The sequence below is a fragment of the Stegostoma tigrinum genome, chromosome 3 (genome assembly GCF_030684315.1).
Source record: "Stegostoma tigrinum isolate sSteTig4 chromosome 3, sSteTig4.hap1, whole genome shotgun sequence".
Lineage (NCBI taxonomy): Eukaryota > Metazoa > Chordata > Chondrichthyes > Orectolobiformes > Stegostomatidae > Stegostoma > Stegostoma tigrinum.
The window spans coordinates 60,736,795-60,757,998 of NC_081356.1; the positions used below are offsets into that span (position 1 = coordinate 60,736,795).

Genomic DNA, 21,204 nt, shown 5'->3' on the forward strand with positions numbered 1-21,204 from the left:
ATGGATTGGGCAATCATGCATCTCAGGAATTTTGGCTTACTTCCTTACGTGTAAAGTGAGTGAACAGTACTTCGATGCTCACAGCGTTTATGTCTTGCCTTGTCTTGTGGCACTTGCCACCATATGTATGCATATGCACATGCGCACATCTCTTTTAAACTTTCCCCTTTGTGCCTTGAGCCTATGTCCCCTAGAAATTGACCCGTCCTCCCTGGGAAAAACTTCATACTTTCCACTCTATTCATGCTATTCACAAGAACTGGAAAATGGGATATGAATCATTAAGTGCTTGTTTCTGACTGATTCAGACTTGATGGGCTGAAAAGCTTTTTTCAATACTTGAGACCTCTATGACTGTAACTCTGATATATGGAACTTACAATCCCCTAGTCTCAGGCAGCCTGTGATGGTCATTAGCAGTGATCGGAGAAGAGAGTGTTGGTTTATGGCAATGGCATAGTGATATTGCTGCTTGTCTAACAATCCAATGACCTACGTAATATTCTAGAAACTTTGACTGCAATCCTGCCACAGCAGATGGTGGAATTTGAATTCACTTTAATCAGGAGTTATAACTCTGACAGCCAAAAAATCAGGCTTGATTGTCGTGAAGACTCATTTGGTACACTCACATCATTTTTAAGGAAGGAAAACTAACATCCTCATTTGAAAAGCATCAAAAGAAACGGAACTGGACACTGTGGGGCACCTATACCAAATGGATTGCAGCAGTTTAAGAAGGAACCTCAGCACCACTTTCTCGGCAATCAGGGAGGGCAATAAAATGCTGATCCAGCCAGTGATACATACTTCCCATGACTGAATAAAATAAAATGCCTGTAACTTGTATAGTAAATGCACTGCATGTGCTACACTTCATGCCTCAAAGTCTAAGGGAAGTAGTCTATAGTCAACACAAGGGGGCACTGTTGTCAGTCAGGGCTTCCAGTATCATAAGTCAAGGATTTTGTCTGATATCTGTCCAGGGGCTTGGACATAGTCATTCAGGTAGTTGGGCCAATCAGAGTTGGAGTCTGTATCACTCCAGTCTGGGTGGTGGTCCACAGCCAGTCCTGAATGCAGGTTCAGTCAAGCAGACTAGAGACTAGTGATAACTCGGTCAGCAAGCTGCACAGAGATGTGCATAAGATCTTATGAAATAGGAACATGAGTAGGCTGTTTGGGCCCTTGATCCTGCTTAGCTATTCAGTAGGATCATGGTTGATCTGATATGCCTTGCGTTCACTTTCCTTCATTTTTTCCATAACCCCTGATGAGTCAAAATCTGGTCACTCACCAGTCTGGCATCTTTCCAAGTCAGCGAAGGTAGTGGGCCACAGTCAGTCTGGGGATCTGTCAAAGGGATTTATCAAGGGCCACTGCTGTGGTGGAAATACTGGGAAAGTCTGTGGGACTTGGAGGCAGCATGCTAGGTTGCAGAGGGTTTAATAATCGTGAAGGGGTAAACACAGCGTATAGGGGTGGGAGGTGATAAAGTGTGGGAGGGCAAGACATACTGTGGGCTGGGTAATATCAACAGTTGCCATCTCCTTGGCTTCGATTTGTGAGGAGGTGCTGTGTGAAGGGCGCTAAACAGAGAGTGCATAACTATGCTGTATGTCTGGGGCTTGGAGTGGAAGAGGAAGTTGAACAGTTAAACAAGAGTGGGAATGTAGCAAAGCTGATGGGGTTCATGAGGTGGGGAAAGGGAGCAAGGCAGAAAGGAAAAGAAGGTTTGAGAGACAATGGGTTCCACTCTGGTATAGTGTGAAGTCTTTCAAAGAACAATAGCATTAAACAGACACTTTCTTAGCACATCTGTTATCACACAATTCTGTACGTAGCCCTCTTGCTTTGGCAAATTGTGCTGACTAAGAATCCTGCCACAAGGCCTCTTGACCACACCGTTCAACAATACATATGAATCCTCCTAATGGCTGTGAAGCACAGGTCATGTCAGGTGAGTTTTTAAGATTTACCACAGTTGCAGAAGTCACAATCATTTCTCAAGGTTTCACAGTTTTCACAAAGAAGCTGCTCACTTCACATGTTGAACTATACAATGTCCACACCATTATCTCATACACAGTGCTGTCTTTCTTAGGTATCAGCTGGGTGCAGGGAGACGTTGTCATTGTTTCTGCCACACATATGATTTCCCACTGTGTGTCAAAATACTTGAGCAGCATACATATGAATCAGATCAACAATGTGCAAGTTCGATATCAAAGCAACCCGTTGCTCTCCTTGCCAGAGGCCTCCATGACTCCATGTTTTGAGGATGCTGTTCTGAGACTGCTGAATGATACATTACTGAGGAGCTGCTTTGTTTCTGATATCGTCCATATATACATATTTGAAATTGACTCTAATTGATTCAGGTTGTGGTTATCTGTGTCCATTGCACTACGAGGTTCCATATTAATGGATGAAAAGTACATGTGTCTGGAAAGCCAGACCAGTAGCTATGTCCAGTTTATGTGGAGCAGCAACCAAATGTGGAATTTCCAGCCATTGATGCCCTCATGGTGTTGAAGATGCAGGAAAGCCACATGGAATTCCATGCAGATGAGAGGAGTGAGGGTGTGCTAGTGGCACTGTACTGTGTTTGGAGGTGGAGGTCAGTATGACATGTCAAACGTCCAGCACTTCTCTAAAGGACTTTCTTTCATTGGGACAGCAAAAAACATAAGATGTCTCCTCCACATCAGGTTCTCATGCAGGTTGTGTCCATGGGTTCATTGCAAAGAACCCAGTGATCATACCTACATGTTGCGGGAGGGAAAAAGAAAACTTATGAGAGCACACAGTCACCCACACATTCTGGTGAGCACATGGTTGCCATGTCTCTGCAGTTGACTGAAGAAGAAATACCCCAGAGAGTTAGCAAAGTGAAAATGTATTTACAACAAAGTTTCAAATGTGTCAGCCTGTCAATTTACAAGCAACTATAGGAATGAAGATAGATTAGCCAACATTAGCTGCACATGATGTTCTAACTCTACATTTGTGATTAAACAGGGGATGCCGACCTCTGTAGCATCAGAATGTTTACAGTCAGTGAAATATGAATTCATACAACTCAGTTCTATGAAATGAGACTTACAATTAAATCCTGCCTGCGTTCCCTTGGCTGATGCACTTTCTGATGCTGAAGGTCTGTTTCTTCTGAAGAACATCCTCATTGAGTGCTGCAACATTCTAAGTGGTAAGACACCGATCCCATTCACTGTGACCTAGCCTCGGTGCTTCTTCCAGTCATCTGTAGCAAAGAATCCAAGAATTAAGCATTATCTGTCTATACAATGGTTTTGATGCACCTTGTTTGGAGGCATCATGGTACAGAAAGCATTAGAGAGGTTCTTGCAACCTTTGAGTCAGTTTCCAGAGTGCTTCTGAAAAACCTGTCTGTTGTTTCTGTGTGTTTGTGCATTTGAATGAAGTTATCATGAAGTCACCATGGTGTCCTCTCCTGATGGCACTGAGCAGGTACCTGGTCTCTAGCAGCCTTGTGTGCTAACAATCTAGGCATCTCTTTTTCAGCTAGCTGCAGAGATGTGGCGACGATAAGCTCACCAGATTATGGCTAATATACCCCTGGGGCATCAGTACCTCAGCCAGCGAAAGGGTGCAGAAGATAGCGTCACAGTGCTTTCTCTGAGTAATGTTACAGTGGCTGGCACGGGTGTTAGTGCTGGTTCAAGTGTTAGTGCTGGCACAGGTGTGGGTGTTGGCACAGCTGTTAGTGCTGGTACAGGTGCCTGAATGTGTGAATAGGAAATGCAGAGATAATGCAGACTTAGTCTGCAGTTGAGATAATTGCGAACAATTGAGCGAACATGTTGCATGCAATTTGAGAGTGGTAAGCTCATGATGGGAATTGGGTGCAGTGGCAGAGTTAGAGGGAATGTGAGTTAATAGAGGGAAGACAACTCGCAAAATTTAGAGGATCATTAACTTTCTTTTTGTATTGCTAGGCATTCTGCTACACTGTGAAAACCACACTGACCACTGCGGAAACTTTGGACTAGGTTGGCAAGGAGTGGTGCTGTAGTCACCTCTGGCAGTACCAACGAAACGACAGCCCTCTCTGCTCCACCATCCCGTGAAGCAGGATCTCCAGGACCTTGTCAATATATCGGGGTGCTAACTTGCCTCTGTCGGACATTTCTGGGGCAATTCTTCCAACACTACCACTGTGAAGATTCGTTACTGGCTTGCAGTGATTGGTCGGGTACACAGCTGCTGATTGGCTCAGTTGATTTTTGTTCATATTCACAGGAAGATATTTGTATTCGGCCAGCGTCCGGCAGGAGAGTAATACGAGATAAAGGACAGGGCAGAACGAAGAATGGGGCTAGAAGGAGAAAAGTCATGTTTGACAGCACCACTAGCGATTTCGCTCAGCTGGAGTCTCACTCGGCTTGTAATCATCTACAAAGAATCTCATTAGCAGAACACAATGGTTGCAGTCAGTGTCTAATTCACTTGTTCGGGGAACGGGGGGAGGGGAGAGGTGAGAATCAATGCGAACAAAAATTGCGTTCAATTAGTAAATTTCATCACATTTCTCTTAAAATAACATTGCAATGAAGGCAGAAAAATATCAAAGTATGTATCTAAATGCAGGAATAACATCGACTGGCAATGTGCAAGCAGACAGTGTAGCCGACTATTCACTCGCTCTGCACCGAACCCTCACGTCTCTTTGTTCCGGCGGCGGCCCGCTCCGCGCGCACCACAAGCGCGTGGACGCGAGGCGCGCACCGAGCGCTGTGATTGGCTGAGCCCTGACTGCTGGCGCCGCGCTGCGCGCCCGCCTTCTGAGCGAGGAGGAGCTGGAGCAATGCATCAGAGAAGCAGCTTTGTAGCCCGTACCGTGAGCTGCAGCTTCCATATACAGTACATCGAACAGGTGTTTGACTTCCAGCCTGGTCTTATCTAGCAAGGGAAAGAATAGTTTCTGTTTTCAGATTCTGCCTTTGGAGTTTTCACCGGTGCTGCTGATGTTCATCTTGCCGTATAAATGTCAATAAAATCTTGAGTGAGCGTCCGAGATAGACTCCGCTTGACGCAGTCAGTGTTCTTCTCCATGTGGTAGTGTTTTCTTCATAATACGATACACGCCCAAAGCGTTTTCAGTTCAATCGAGAGATGTTTGATTTTGAGGTTGACGGCTTCTATGATTAATTAAAGAGAAATTAGAACAGCATGAAAATGCTTCGCTTTCGCAGTTCAAGTATCAAGTCCTTAAGCCAAGAGATCAAATGTACAATCAGACTGCTGGATGACACTGAGCTACCTTGTATTATTCAGGTACAGTAATGGGGCTGATAGATTTAACATTTAAAAATCCTGCCGTAAATAAACTACTTCGAAGATTCTTACGTGAGTTGAGAGTTTTATCTTTAAAGCATGGGTATAATTATTTATTTGGTTGCTATAACAAAACCTTTTAATTTTCTATTAATAAGGTAATATTGTTCTGAAGTATGTTAGACTATAAACTAAAAGTACACGATGGATATTTATTACTATATAATTGAAATGGCTTAAATTCACAGATAGTTTCTCCGCCCTCACGTATTATACTACGAAGTGGTAATGTCAAGTTATTATCACAATGATGTTGCCATCGGATTGGCAACGATTAATTATCGCTTTTGATAATCAGGTGTCATGTTATGTGATGGGATTCATTTACTGATACCAGTTTTTGCTCCGTCTGAAAAGTTGTATTTTTTGTTAATAGAGTAAATAAATGTGTTGTATGAGCGCACACGTGGGTTTCGGTGTGTTTATCCTGAATATCCAAATTTTAAAAATCTATTTTACACTTCTCGATTTCTGGACGTTGACAGAGTGGTTCCTGAGTGAGGATTTGCGTTTATCTTTGCCTTTATGCTTTATTTGGCAATACGTGAATTTTCTTCCAGCGCACTGATGCATGTGATGAGTTTAAGATCAATGCATGACTCTATACCAGTACCGTGGAATCGCAATAATAACGAAGCTATTTTCATTTAAGCTCACACGACATTAAATACACAGGAAAACATTTCAGAAGTGTTATATTTGCGTAAATTTCAGTCACATCATTTAAAGCAAATAGGCATGCATTTACAATTGTTTTCTAAGATGTAGGCTACTGTATTTGGGCAACTTTGAGTTGATAATACTAATATTCCATTTTGTAAACAATTATCATAACTGGATGATACAGTTCTACAGATTTTGATTGGGATATACATTTTGAATTCATGCCTGCTGGTAGATTTTACATGGAATGTCATGTTCACTTATTTGAAGTAATAGTCTTACCATTCATTGTGAATAACTAAGCTTAAAATAATTGATTTATCAAGCATCTTATGTTTTGTTGTTGTAAGTTCATTTAGTCCTTAATCAAAATTCTTGAATGCTTTCTCTAATATGGCTTTTTGGTCATACCTAGCATGGGGGGAGGTGACAGCCTAGTCATTTTGTGACTGGACAGTTAATCCAGAGACCCAGATAGCGTTTTGGGGACCTGGGTTCAAATCCTACCAGAGCAGAAGGTGTAATTTGAATTCAGTAAATATCTGAAATTAAAGGCTAATGATGACCCTGAATCCATTGCCACTTGTTGGGGGAAAAACCCATCTGTTTGCTAATGTCCTTTAGGGCTGGAAACTGCCATCCTTACCTGGTCTGGCCTACATGTGACTCCAGACCCACGGCAACTTGTGGTTGATTCCTAACTCCCAATAGGTAGTAAATGCTGCCTCATTCTGTGGAGGAATAAAGCCACTGTAGTTACCTTTTATAATTGGTCTTACAGAGATAGTATGAATTATCAAATCATACAATATAGAAGAGGCTCTTTGTCCTATTGAATCTGTCCCAACAAAATGATGCATCTAAATCTACACTAGTCCCAGTTTCTAGTACTTGGCCCCTAACCTTGAATGTTATGACATTTCAAATGCTCATTCATGTTCTCTTTAAGGGTTGTGAAGTTTTCTGCCTCAGCCACCTTCCCACCAGTGCATTCCAGATTCCCACCACCGTGTGGATGAAAAAGAATTTCGTCACATCTCCTCTAAACCTCCTTCCTTTCACCTTTAAAACTGTGACTCCCTGTTAATTGGCGCTTCAACTGAGAGGAACAGTTGTTTTCCATTCACTCTTTTCATGCCCCTCATAATTTTATGCCACTCAGTTAGGTTCCCTGTCAGCCTTCTGAGCAATAACACTCCAAGCTTACCCAGTTTCTCTTCACAGCTGAATTTTTTATTCCGGCCAAAATTCTGGTGAATCTCCTCAGCACCTCCTCCAGTTCAATCTCATTCTTCCTAGGGTTTGATGACCAGAACTGCCAGCAGTACTCCAGCTGTGGCATAACCAAAGTTTTATATAACACCAAAATAACCTTCCTGCTCTTGCAAGTGTCACATATGCCTTCGGAACTACCCTACTAATCGTTCCTGCTACCTTCGGGGATCTCTGGACAAACACCCTGAGATCTGTCTATTCCTCTGTGTTTCCTCGTGTCCCACCATTCTTTAAGTATTGCCTTGTTACATCTTCCAACTGCATCACCTCAGAATTTTCAGGATGAAGTTCCACTCTGCCACTGATCTGCCGATCCGATCAATCCATTTTTATATTCTTCCATAATGTAAGACCTTCCTGACTGTCAACCATCCAGCTAGCCTTTGTCATATCTGTAAACGTACTTACCCCGCACACCTCCCCCTCTCCCCACATCCACCTGTCACTCTCTTCTATGTTGTTTACATACATAACATGATCAATAGGAGATGCAACACTGATCCCTGTGGTATGCCACTGGACATCAGCCTCAAGTCACATAAACAGCCTTCTACTACCACCCTTTGCTTCCTACCACAAAACCAATTTTGCATCCAACTTACCAAGTCACCGTGGATTCTATGACCTTTTACCTTCTTTATCAGTATCCCATGTGGGACCTGGTCAAAAGCTAATCTGAAATCCATGTAAACTACATCAATTGCGCTAAACTCATCTACACACCTGGTAACCTCCTTGAAAAATTAAATCAAATTGGTTAGGCATGACCTCCCTCTGACAAAGTCAAGCTGACTATCCCTGATCAAATCAACTGTCCAACTGGAGATTAATTCTTTCCTTCAGAATTTTCCCCATTACTTTCCCTATCACTGATGTGAGACTCACTTGTCTATAATGTCCTGGTTTCTTTCTTGAAAAATGGAACCACATTATCTGCTCTCCAGTCCTCGGGCACCTTCCCTGTGGTCAGAAAGGAATTAAAATTTGGATCAGAGTCTCTTTAATTTCGTCCCTGACCTTCTACAGCAGCCTGCAGTATAACTTATCCAGACCTGGGGATTTGTTGACTTTTAACTGCACGAAAACCTCCACTACTTCCTCACTCCCTTTGTCAATGCTTAAGAACCTCCAGTCTCTTCTCCCAAATTTTGTACCTACATCCTCCTTCTCCAAAGTGAAGAAATATGTGAAGTACTTGTTTAAGACCCTACCAATGTCCTCCAGCACCACACACAGACTGCCTCCTTTGTCCCTAAAGCGTTCCTCTCCTTGGTTATCCTCTTCCCCTTGATATGCTTATAGAATATTTTGTGTTTCTCATTAATTCTACCCACCAGTTTGTTTTCAATCTCTCATGCAAAAGTGGGCATTGCTGGCTGGCCAGCATTTATTGCCCATCCCTAATTGCCTCTGGGAAGCTGGTAGAGAGCTGCTGTCTTGAACCACTGCAGTCCATGTGGTGCAGGTAGACCCACAATGCTGTTAAGGATGGAATTCCAGGATTTTGACCCAGCCAGAGTGAATGAAGAGCAATGTATTTCCAAGTCAGGATCGTGATTGGCTTGGAGGGGTACTTGCAAGTAGTAGTGTTCCCATATGTCTGCTGCCCATCTTCTAGACGGAGGTGGTTATTGTTTGGAAAGTGCTGTTTAAGGTTCTTTGGTGGATTTCTGCAGTACATCTTGTAGATAGGACACATTGCTGCTACTGAGCGTTGGTGGTGGAGGAAGAAGATTTTTGCAGATGTGATGCCAATCAAACAGGTTCCTTTGTCCTGGATTGTGTGAATTTTCTCGAGTGTTGTTGCAGCTGCATTTATCCAGGCAAATAGAGAGTATTCCATCACACTCCTGACTTGTGCCGTTTAGATGCTGGATAGGCTTTGACGAGTCAGGAGGGGAGTTACTTATCACAGTATTCCTACCTCTGCCCTGCTCTTGTAGCCACTGTATCCACACATTGAGTCCAGTTGAGCTTCTGGTCAATGGTAACTGTTAAGATCATGATAGTGGGGGATTTATGGATAATAACACCACTGAATGTCAAGGGGCAGTGTTTAGATTGTCTCTTATTGGAAATGCATCACATTTATATGGTGCAACTGTTACTTGCCACTTGTCAGCCCAAGACTGGATATTGACCAGGTCTTGTTGCATTTCAACATGGGCAACCTCAGTATCTGAAAAATTGCGAATGGTATTGAACATTATGCAGGCATCTGTGAACATCCCCTTTTCTGACCTTACGATAGAGGGAAGGTCATTGATGAAGCCCCTCAAGATAGTTGGGCCTAGGACACTACCCTGAGGAACTCCTGCAGAGATGTCCTAGAGGTGAGATGACTGACCTCCAACAATCACAACCATCTTCTTATGTGTCAGAGAGTTTGCCCCCGATTACCTTTGACTCCAGTTTTGCAAGGGGTCCTTGACATCACGTACAATCAAATGCAGGCTTCATGCCAATTGCTGTCACTCTCACCTACCCTCTGGAAGTCAGCTGTTCTGCCCATGTTTGCACAGAGACTGTAACGAGGTAAGGAGCTGAGTGGCCCTGGCAGAACAAAACTGAGCGTTTGTGAGCAGGTTGTTACTGAGAATTTGCTGCTTGATAGCACTGTTGATGATCGATTCAACTACCTTACTGATGATCAAGAGTAGACTGGTGAGGCAGTAATTGCCAGGTTGGATTTGTCATTCCTTTCATGTACAGAAAATACTTGGGAAATTTTTCACATTGTCAGCTAGATGTCAGTGCTATGGCTGTACTGGATCAGCTTGGCTAGGGCTGCAGCAGGTTCTGAAGCACAAATCTTCAGTACTATTGCTGGAATGATGTCTCATAATATTTGTAATATCTTGTGCGTCTGACTGTTTCTTCTTATCATGTGGAGTGAATTGACTTGGCTGAAGACTGGCAACTGTGATGCTGGAGACCACTGGAGGTGGCTGAGATGGATCATCTACTCAGCAGTTATAGCTGAAGATTGTTGTTTATTACTCACATCTAGTTGCTGTGAGAAAAGGATGTATCTTCTTGAACCACAGCAGTCCATTTACTCTTTGTAAGTAGTTTGATGCAATGGAAAAGCTTCGTAGGTCACTTCAGACAACAGTTTGTGTCAGCATCTTTGTTATAGAACTAGAGTGTAGGGAGGATGGACTAAGTAAGGATTGTAGATTTTCTGCTTTAAAAGACTTGGTGAAGTTATCGCTCTGTCATATATTATCACAGGACCGTTCTGGTGATCCGGGTTTGAATCTCGCCATGATAGATGGTTGAGTTTGAATTCAATAAATGTGACCATGAATCCATTGCTGATGAGTGGAAAAACTCATCTGGTTTACCCATCCTATAGTGACTTCAGACCCACAGTAATGTGGTTAACTCTTAACACCCTTCTGGGCAATTAGGGATGAGCAATAAATGCTGGCCTAACGGCGATGCTGTCAAACCATGGATAAAAGAAAGAATGGACACAATTCATACATATAGATGGTAGGAACTGCTGATGCTGGAGAATCTCAGATAACAAGGTGTAGAGCTGGATGAACACAGCAGGCCAAGCAGCATCAGAGGAGCAAGGGTCCAGACCCGAAACGTCAGCTTTCCTGCTCTACGCCGTGTTCAGCTCTACACCGTGTTATCTCATTCACATAGATTATAGGGTGGCTCAGTGGTTAGCACTGCTGCCTCACAGTTCCAGGGATCCGGTTTTGATTCCACCTTCGGGCGACTGTGTGAAGTTTGCACGTTCTCCCCATGTCTGTGTGGGTTTTCTCCGGGTGCTCCCGTTTCTTCTCATAGTCCAAAGATGAGCAGGCTAGGTGGATTGGCCATGCTAAATTTCCCATAGTGCTCAGGGATGTGGAATTTAGGTGGATTATAGGGGGATGGGTTGGTGTGGACTTGTTAGGCTGAAGGGCCTGTTTGCACATTGTAGGGATTCTATGATAATGGATGTTTGTTTACAAAACTGTAACAGCATTCAGATTAGCTTGTAAATAATCATTTAGTGGCTAATTTGTCTCATCTGCTTGCATCTCAACCCATGCATACTGTTAAAAATCATAATCTATACAGACCAAGAAGGTTCCAGGTTTGGACCTTGTTGAATGTTAAGTTACCTAATTTCAGTCAGGAAGAACTATGGACATTACAATTGCTTTTAATTTTCATCAACTAGAGAAACAGAAAAACAAAATGGCCATGATCAATTCAGTAGCTAGGATGGATATTATTAGCTGAAAACCATATCAGAATTACCTGAAAAACTCAACATGTCTGGCAGCATCTGTGGAGAGAAATCAGAGTTAATGTTTGAGGCCCATTGATTCAAAACTGATGGTAGCTAAGAAAGAGTTGGTTTTTATGCTGAAGATAAGGTGGGTAGGAGGGGGCAAGGAGTAAATAATGGTGGAAACAGAGTCCAAAGAGAGAGAAGAACAGTTGGACAGACAAATGGTGAGGCTAGGTGGATGAATATTAATGGGGACTGTTAGTGATTAACAATGGGTAGTATGTAATAGCAGACCAATTGAGAACTGTGCCTGGAGAGAGAGGGTGGGGTAAGGGTATGGGATAATATCAGAATCGCCTGTGGTATTTCCTTGGTTAAGTAGCGTTAGTACTTAATGTCTAGCCTTACATATTTAAAAACAACAGCTTCTTGAGTCTGAGACTGGAGGCCGCTGGCACTCTGAGCAGGACGTCAGTAATCATAGGCAAAGAGAGAGGGAGAAAATTTGAATGGGGAAGAAGGTTGGGGCATGGGGCGTAGCAGAGCCTTCTGAAGAAGGCTCCTGACCCAAAACGTCAGCTTTCCTGCTCCTCTGATGCTGCCTGGCCTGCTGTGTTCCTCCACATCCGCAACTTGTTATCTTATTATAATCTGAATTTGTACTAATCATTAGAAATGACTTAAGTTGTAGTAAACACAGAATGTAATTTTTTTCACCAATTCACAATCACTTAAGAAGTGTGAAGCATTTATGTCAGCACACCTAACAGTCCTTTTGTGATCCTAATATCATGCAGTAGGAATTTAAGAGTTCCAGCATTTTAAAGCATTAAGTAGCTTCACTATTCCCACAAAATTGGTGACCTGACCCTTATATTAGCTGATATTGTGAATGATTATTTTCTCTCAGGTGCTGACCTTTTTCTTCTCAAACTAACCGTATAACCTCTGGCACAACGGTAGTGTCTCCCTCTCTGCGGAGGCCTGGGTTCAAACATCTCTGAACAGGTTGATTAAAAACAAAGTTAACCATACAATTGTACTTAAAAAAAAGCCTTGAACATACTGTGCTTGCAAACTTCCAACCCATTTCCAACTTGCTTTCCTCTCAAATCTTTGAAAGTCCTGTTCCCTCCCAAATCTTTTCTGGAACTCCTTGTTTGAATTTCTCCTATCAATATTGAAACTGGTTTTTAATCACATTGCATTCTGTGTGACTGTGATCAAAGTAATCTATTCCTCGTTACGCTTCTCTGCAGCTATGACATGGTTGACCATATTAACATGCTCCGCAGTTGTTCATCTGGATGAGACTTATCAATCGGTTTATTCTTGTCTAATATGATAAAAGTAAATAACTTGGATGCTGAATATCAAAATGACTGCAAGTTCTGCCCAGAGACTGGAAAATACCTCAACAGGAAATGAGGTACTGTTCTCTAGCTTGTTTGGGACTTCAGTGGACATTGCATAGGCCTGAAACAGAAATGTGAGCAGATGGCGTATTGAAATGGAATGCACCTGAATGTTTGGAGTCATCCTTGCAGACTGGTCAGGGATGCAAAGTGGTTACACGGTCTCTATTTAGTCCCCCCTCAGTGTGGAGGTGACCACATTTTGAACAGTGATTGCAGTAGACTAGATTGGAAAAAGTACAATTAAAATGCTGCTTCACCTGAAAGAGGTGCGTGAGGCCTCGGACTGTGAGGAAGAAAGAGGTAAAGTGTTACACCTCTTACAATTGCATGGTAAAATGTTGGGGCGTGGAATAATGTTTTGGGTTAATGGAGGAATAGTTTAGGGAATTGCAGAAGGAGCAGCTCCGATGGAATGCTGACAGAAAAAGGGAATACCTGTTTAGTGGCATTATGCTGGAGGTGGTGGAAATAGCAGAAGACCTACCTTTGAATGCCAGTGCTGGTGTTGTGGAAGGTGAGGACCACAGAATTCTGTTCTGTCATTGAAGTAGGGGAAGGAATGCAATCAAAAGTGCTATTTATCTGCTTGCCATTTGATGCTATTTATGCTTTCTGATTGTGACCTTCCGAATGCCAGCTAGCAATCATTTTCTTACTGGAGGGCTGCTGACAGGCACAAAGTGAATGAGGAATTTTGATTAGAATCTGTTTTGTCATCTCTTGGAGATCCCTTGGGCAGGAGGGCCTTTGTCAATCTCTCTCAGTTTTCTTCCTGGGAGCTGGAATCCAATGTACAATTTTGGCTTCTAACCAGATAATGTGTCATTTGTCACTCAGTGCAGCTAGGACGTTTATAAATTCTGCATGTGTTCAGAATACAACATAATTAGCTTAATATATTTATACAACAGTATGTTTTTGTCTTCTAATTTAATTCCCATCCTCTTCCCATGTTCCCCCCCTCCCCAAAACTTGCCCATCCCCACTTCTGTTCTGAAGATGTTGATTCTTTACTTGGTGAGATGTTTGCTGCTTGTTGATATGTTGTTCTTTTATCAACAAAGCAAGGCATACTTATGACTAAATGAAAGAGCTGTTGCACTCGGAGGGTTAGTGCCCTACTTCTGCACTAGGTAGACCAAGGCTCAAGTGCCACCTGCTCCAGATGCGTGTCATAACACCTCTGAACAGGTTGATTACGTAGTAAAAGACACCTAATGGAACAAAGGAACAGATGATAACTAGTTAAGGGTTTAACTGGGTGTGAATTGGTTTTCTAAATGTTGGAGAGGCCAGTACATGGGACATGAGTTTTCTGGAGTATGGCTAACTGAAATAAAGGTCTCATATTAAAAAAATGTGAAGTTAAAGATTTATTTTAAAATCGACTATTCAGACATGTTTCAAAACATACTGGAACAGGTGGGACTTGAATCCAGGTCTTCTGGCCTAGAGGTAGGACTATACCACTGTACCACGAAAGCCCTCCAGTTGTGAACTTGATTACTGTTTAAATATACTTATCTTTTGGTGTATTCATTGAGTGAGTGTTGGTCAGTTATTTGTGTGCAGCATCTCAATTCACCCAGATTCTGCCATTTGCTGATATGATTATACACACCTGCATGTTCAATTAGAGCTACAGCTTGTTAGTTAGAAACAAGAACTCTGTCCCTTTTTAACGTCCCAACATATGGACAATGAGGTCAAGTTCTATGCCTGTATTGCTGTCCTTGTTTACATCAACTAATGCAGAAGTGACCAAGTTTCATGTTGGTTTACTTGGTTAATCCAACTTAGCTATTAACTGGGCAAATTTGTTGAATCACAGAAAAAGTGGAGCATGTACCTTTTTAAGGCAAAAAAAGTTGCAGGATCCATGTAGCGTTTCCACCATCTCTATTGGCTGTCATGGGCTATGCTTCATTTCTCAGTTGAGAGATTTGGCTAGCAACTGAGCTTTGACCACAGTGAATAATGTCTTTTTTCTGTAATTAAAACAGTAGTTGCTGAAGGATCAGTTCTATCTAGAAATGTACTGCAATTATTTTTCTTCTTACACTGTTTTGCATTATAGTAAAACTATGATGGAAATCTTGCATTGTGGTAACACAACGGACTGTAATAACTGAACGAATAACTGCTGTATTGAGCTGTATGACAAAAGCCCTGTTTCATTAACAAATATTTCACTGGTTGATTTAAAAATTCAATTAGACTCAATGTATACATTTTGTTGTTTCAGTAAAGTTCCTGTCACTAGCTGGTACTGCATTCAGGCCAAGATTAATCATCACAGTAGTGTCTTGATTTGGAAAATAAACACATTTCAGATCTGAGTTTTGTTCCTTTGTTGCGCTTGGCATCAGGAGATGGTTTATGCTCAGAATGCTTGTAATTTTATCATGTGTGATGGCCTTTCTGTTAGCCAAGAAACTTATTCTTCGTATATCTTGCATGAAATTCATCCTGGGTTTCTCAGAGATCAAACTGTATTACAATTGTTAATTATTTACTGGCGAGTATTATAGTTCATTAGTTTAAAAGTACTATGGCAACCTCCACTGATTCTAGCAGCAATTGACAGATGTGTATCATGTGATATATCCTGATTGTTTTGAGAAAGAAAAGCAATTTAAACAAGAAAAATACTGTCAAAACGGATTAATGAGCATTCGCAAAATAGCCATGTTATCAGATGGAGGACCATCTTACTATATGTTCAGAGAATTGAAGAAAGATGTTATTTCATAATCCAAGCACCTGGTGGTACTTAACATTTTAGAAAAACTCTGATTTACAACTTAATTGAGAAAACAAATAACAGCATTTTCCACCTGAACACATCAAATTTTAGTGTTGTCATCGGATAACAAAAAATTGTAACTATTGGCTTGCAAAGGAAATATGATTAGTTAGCACTCTTGCTCTTCCCCTACGCTGTCTGACCATATTATCAGTATTTCACAATCTCATTTACTTTGGAGGAGTTAAATGGTGCAGTCTTCACAGAATACAGGTTAGGCACAAACAAAGAGATGCAGACACTCTGGGTTGAATTTTACCTGAAACTGGCTGCGTCCATTTCAGGGCCTCGTGTGGAGGCTTACTCTCTATGACCTCTAGCAAATTGTCTGACACAGTTCTCTGCATCTCACCCCTTTACCAATCCCTTCATGGCACCCTGCTCATGCTATTGTGCACTCAACAATGCCGGAAGTGTTCACCCCTGCTGCACCTCTCTGGATTCCTGGTGCCTGTGCCATTTCCGAAGCCTTGCTGTGTTCCAGGTCAATTGCTGCCAGCAAGATGTAGTTCTTCACAGTACTTGTAGGAGAGAAGTATAAACATTTATGAGGTCAATTAGATTGCATGGCTGATGCTTTGTTGCCCATACAAGCTCACATTCACAAGTACATTTGCTTTTTTGCATCATCACTTGTCTGATTGGCATTCATTGCAACAGCTCCTGTGAAAACCAAGCTACTCAAGTTACCTATTTGTGGAGTCATGTGATTTTAGAACTCTGTCCAAGGTAGTGCTACTCTTTCTCTAATACCCAGTCTAGCAACATTTTCTCATTGTTCAATGTGGGAGCATTACACACTAGAAAGTGTTCAATTTTTATTCGAGAAAAACAAAGGCGAAGAAAATTCAAAGAAAAGCTCCACCTACTTCTCGGAACAGGGACAAACTGCTCAGCTTTTCATAAACAGCACATTTGCAGTCAATGAATGATCACTGCATCTAGCTCATATCTGTTGGAACTGGGTGCCAGTTGAGTCCTGTTGTGCCTGATACTGCAGCACTCTCACATTTAGAAGGTGATATTCCTCCAGCTTGATGTCCTCATCTTCATCCTCAGAAGATTGCTGCCACTCTCCGAGCTCTCCAGCATTCATCGTATCTCCTCTTTGATTGTGCCAGTTGTGCAGAGCCTAGCATTCCAGGATTATGCAGCATGTTCTGTCTGGAGTGTACTCAAGGTTTCCCCCTTCTCCCCAAAATCCCCAATAGGTTATTCCAGGCATCAGTGTTTTCATCTGTTGTCTGGTCCAGTATGGACCTGGTTGAAGAATGGCGTACATTTAATTATACTCAGCCTGTAATGTGGTTGCATAACAGAGTAACCTTCAATAGTTGAAGAGGGTATCCCTTGTCTCCCAGTAACCGTCAGTGTAAGGTACCCAGCCCTTGAAATAAGGCAGTACCTGAGACTTTGTGAGGATAGGCATCATAGGGTATTTGGCACAGACTTCTAAGATGTACCAGTGATCACAAATGAATCGTACATTGATGAAATAGAATCCCTTTCTGGTGATGCAGTCTGCTGCTTTATGATTTAGTGTTCTCAACATGACTTCTGTAAATGCTGTACTATTCTAGACCTGAGGGAAACCAGCTTTGTGGCATAGCTGACTGCCTGAGCTACAGCACTGCTGTCATCATGGGGAAATGAAATGAAATGAAGCAGTGTGACCCGGCACAATTTGCTTTGGTAACAGCTTTTTGAAATATTTATGGGTCAATGGTTGAGAGATCCCACACAAAGGCCCAGTGGATTCTTGGGAACAGCTAGTTGCATAAACATTTAGGGTGGCTGTCTCCTCAGTGGTGTTCGAGGTAGGATGAATACCAGTGCCTCCAGTTGCAGGTCCCACTTCGACAGGGAACATAGTTCCGTGACAGTGACCTAGAACAGCTGCAGTCTGTGGTGACACTGTGCCTCATTCATCTGGAGAAAATGGTATTGAGGACAATAGACTCTGGGCTTTCTGAAAGAGCCTTTAGTTTCTTTATGTGGAGGTATATCAGCCGCCACTGGGGTAGATACAGGCAGTTACTGCCTATTGACCATATCTGAGATGTTAGTGACTTCTCGCAAAAGTTGGAGGCTTTGAGGAGCAAGTGGGATCTGTCCACTAGCTATCCACTCCATCTTGCATGGCAGGAATTGTCACCATCTTTACTGCGTTTCAGTGCCTGGGCCTGTTTATGGCCATCTTGATTGATAAGGAGTGTAGAGCTGAAGTACAATTTAAAACAAATGCAATCATTTAATTAAAAAAAACTATATAGGAGCTGCAACCAAAAACAATCCAGATAAATGTGGAACACTTTCCTCCTGGATGGCACCGACTGAACTGACTATCATTTTATTGCATGGGGCTGCTGCATGCAACACTCTCCACCTTAGAGCGCCAGTGCAAAGAGGGAGGACCTCCATACCTCACAGGCGATCTTCACCACCAGAAGATACAGTGACATGCCAAAGGTTTGCCAGGCAGTGGATAAAGACAAGGGAATGGAAAGTGTTTATCTGCAGATCATGCAGGAAACTCATCCATGCTATTTTGAAGGGAATTTCCTCAGTGGTTCAAGTTGTTGGGTGTGGGATCCTGAGGGAGGGTTTGGTACTCAGGGTCAGTGTCAAATTCCGGAAAAATTGAGGTAACTTTCTCTGGAAGCTGGTTGAACACCTGAGCTGCCTCGATTCTCTATGCATTATCAGGGCTGAGTACAATAGTCATCAGACTTTGTATGATTTTGGTCAAATAGCAGATGTTGTCTAACACCCTAAGGGTTAAATGTGTCAGCACTATCTAGTGTTCAATTTTTCAGCATAGCCCCAAGATTGGTGAACCCTGAATCCCATGCCCTATCCTTCACTAGCCACCTAAAACCCCACTGATAGAGAACCCTGTTCTTGAACAGCAGCGCCCAGAAGACAGAATCCAGAATCTGGCTGAATTCAGAGGCAGAGCTCTGGAGATGATGTAGGATTGACTGTTCAGGAACTAGGTCTTGAGATTGAGTGAGTCGGGTCTGGAGGGAGATAGAGCATAACATACTTATTTTTGTGGTTTGTAGTTTGTTAGGAAATAGCGAGCAAAAGTGAGAAATTTGATTTGGTAAGTTGTGGGTAAGATTGTGAAATTGGTGCCTACATTATTGTCTGTAGTTGGAGTTGGCACGGTTCACAATGGCAGAACTCACCCCTGTGGAATGCTGCTCTTGCAATATGTGGAAATTAGTGACACTTACAGTGTCCATGGTGACAACGTATGCATTTATCTGAAGCCCTTGGTTGACAGTTCGACGTGGCTGGAACTGTGGATGGACTCATTATGTGGTCTATGAAGCTGAGAACATTGTGAAAAACACATGCAGCAAGCTAGTCACATCAGAGGTAAGGGCTTTTCAGATAGAAAAGTATTGGATGATCGTCTGGAAGCATGGGCAGGCAATGCGGGAGCCCCCTATGGTCATTCACCTGTCAAACAGGTGTACCATTTTGGATACTGTCTGGAGGGGATACTGCCTCCTAGGGGAAATCAACAGTACCAGCTAGGTCAGTGGTGCCATGATTGCTCTGTTGTACAATGGGGAGGGCCGAAGTTTAAGCAAGTGGCAGTGATGGGGGACTAAACAGTAAGGGTCACAAGTAGGTGTTTCTGTGACCATGAATGAGATGGTTTGTTGCATACCCAAAAACAGAAGTTGCTGGAAAAGTTCAGCAGGTCTGGCAGCATCTGTGAGGAGAAGTCAGAGTTAATGTTTTGGGTCCAGTGACCCTTCCGCAGAATGTTTCTCAGAAGTTCTGAAGAAGGGTCACCGGACCTGAAACATTAACTCTGATTTCAGTTCACAGATGCTGCCAGACCTGCTAAGCCTTTGCAGCAACTCCTGCTTTTGTTTCTGGTTTACAGCATCTGCAGTTCTTTCAGTTTTTATATGATTTGTTGCATTCCTGGTGGCACTGTGAAAGATGTATAGTGACTGGGCAAAGGATATTCTAAAAGGGCGGGATGAACAACCAATGGTCTTGGCCGATATCGTTACTAATGACATAGGCAGAAAGAATGATGAGGTCCTGTAGTGGGAATTTGGGTACTTGAGTAGGAAGTTGAAAAGCAGGACCTCTAAGGTTGTAATTTTAGGATTACTTCCTCTGCCACATGCTAGTGAGGCCAGAAATAGGAAGGTAATACTGTTGAATGCATGGCTAAAGAACTGGTTTAGGAGGGAAAGTTTCAGATATCTGGATCATTGGAATCTCGCCCAGGGCAGGTTGACCTGTACAAGAATGACAGGTCGCACCCAAACTGGAAGGGCACCAATATCCTTGCAGGGAGGTTTACCAGTGCCGCTCAGGAAAGTTTAAACTAATATGCCAGGGGATGGGAACCAGGAATCAGAAAGCTCTGATGGAGTTTCGCCGGACTTGAAACATTAACTCTACTTTCTTCCTGCACAGGTGCCAGACCTGCTGAGTTTCTCCAGCAATTTTTACTTTTGTTTCAGCCAATATTGCTCCTTTGTTTAAGAAGGGAAATAGGGACAATCCAGGGGATTATAGGCCAGTGAGTCTTTCTTAGTTTTGGGGGAAATTATAGGAAAAGATTCTTAGGGACAGAATTTACTTGCATTTGGAAAAGAATGGACTTGTTGGGGATAGTCAGCATGGCTATATGTAGAGAAGGTCTTGCTCGGAAACTTGATTGAGTTTTTTGAGGAAATGATAAACGTGATTGAAGATAGGGCAGTGGATGTTGTCTATGTCGTCATTATTAAAGCATTTGACGAGGTCCCTCATGTTAAGCTGGTCCAGAAGATTAAGCCACATGGCATTCACAGTGAGTTGGTAACTTGGATATAAAATTCGCTTTGTCATAGAAGACAGAAGGTAGCTGTTGAGAGGCGTTTTTCTGATGTAAGATCTGTGACCAGTGGTGTTCTGCAAGGATCAGTGTTGGGACCTCTGTTGTTTGTACTAAATAACTAAATGATTTGGATGAAAACGTAGGTGGCTTGATTAGTATGTTTGCCGATGACATGAAAGTTAGTGGAGTTGTGGTTAGTGAGGGAGGTTATCAAAGGAGACAGCAGGATATGGATCGGTTAGAATGTTGTGCAGAGAAATGTCAGATGGAATTTAATCTGGACAAGTGTGAGGTGATATATTTGGGGAGGTCAAATGCAAGAGGAAGGTATACAATAAATAGCAGGATCCTTAGCAGCAATGATATACAGACGGATCTTGGGATCCAAATTCATAGTTCTCTACAAGTGGCAATACAAGTGGATGAGATGGTAAAGAAGCCATTGGTCAGGGCATTGAGCATGTAAGTTGAGAAATCATGTTGCCGCTGTATAAGACTTCAGTTAGGCCACATTTGGAGTACTCTGTGCAGTTCTGGTTTGCACACTGTAGGAAGGATGTGGAGGCTA

General features: G+C 42.5%; 1 protein-coding gene across 4 annotated transcripts in view; it reads left to right on the plus strand.

Moving 5' to 3' along the window:
- Positions 1-4,855: 4,855 nt before the first annotated feature.
- Positions 4,856-21,204, plus strand: part of frmd3 (FERM domain containing 3) — a 208,152-nt gene continuing 191,803 nt past the window's right edge. For all 4 annotated transcript variants that reach the window (XM_048527462.2, XM_048527463.2, XM_048527464.2 and 1 more), the window contains exon 1: positions 4,856-5,316. In XM_048527462.2, coding sequence (XP_048383419.2) covers positions 5,212-5,316 — 105 coding nt within the window. In that variant the 5' untranslated portion in view covers positions 4,856-5,211. The remainder of the gene's footprint in view (positions 5,317-21,204) is intronic.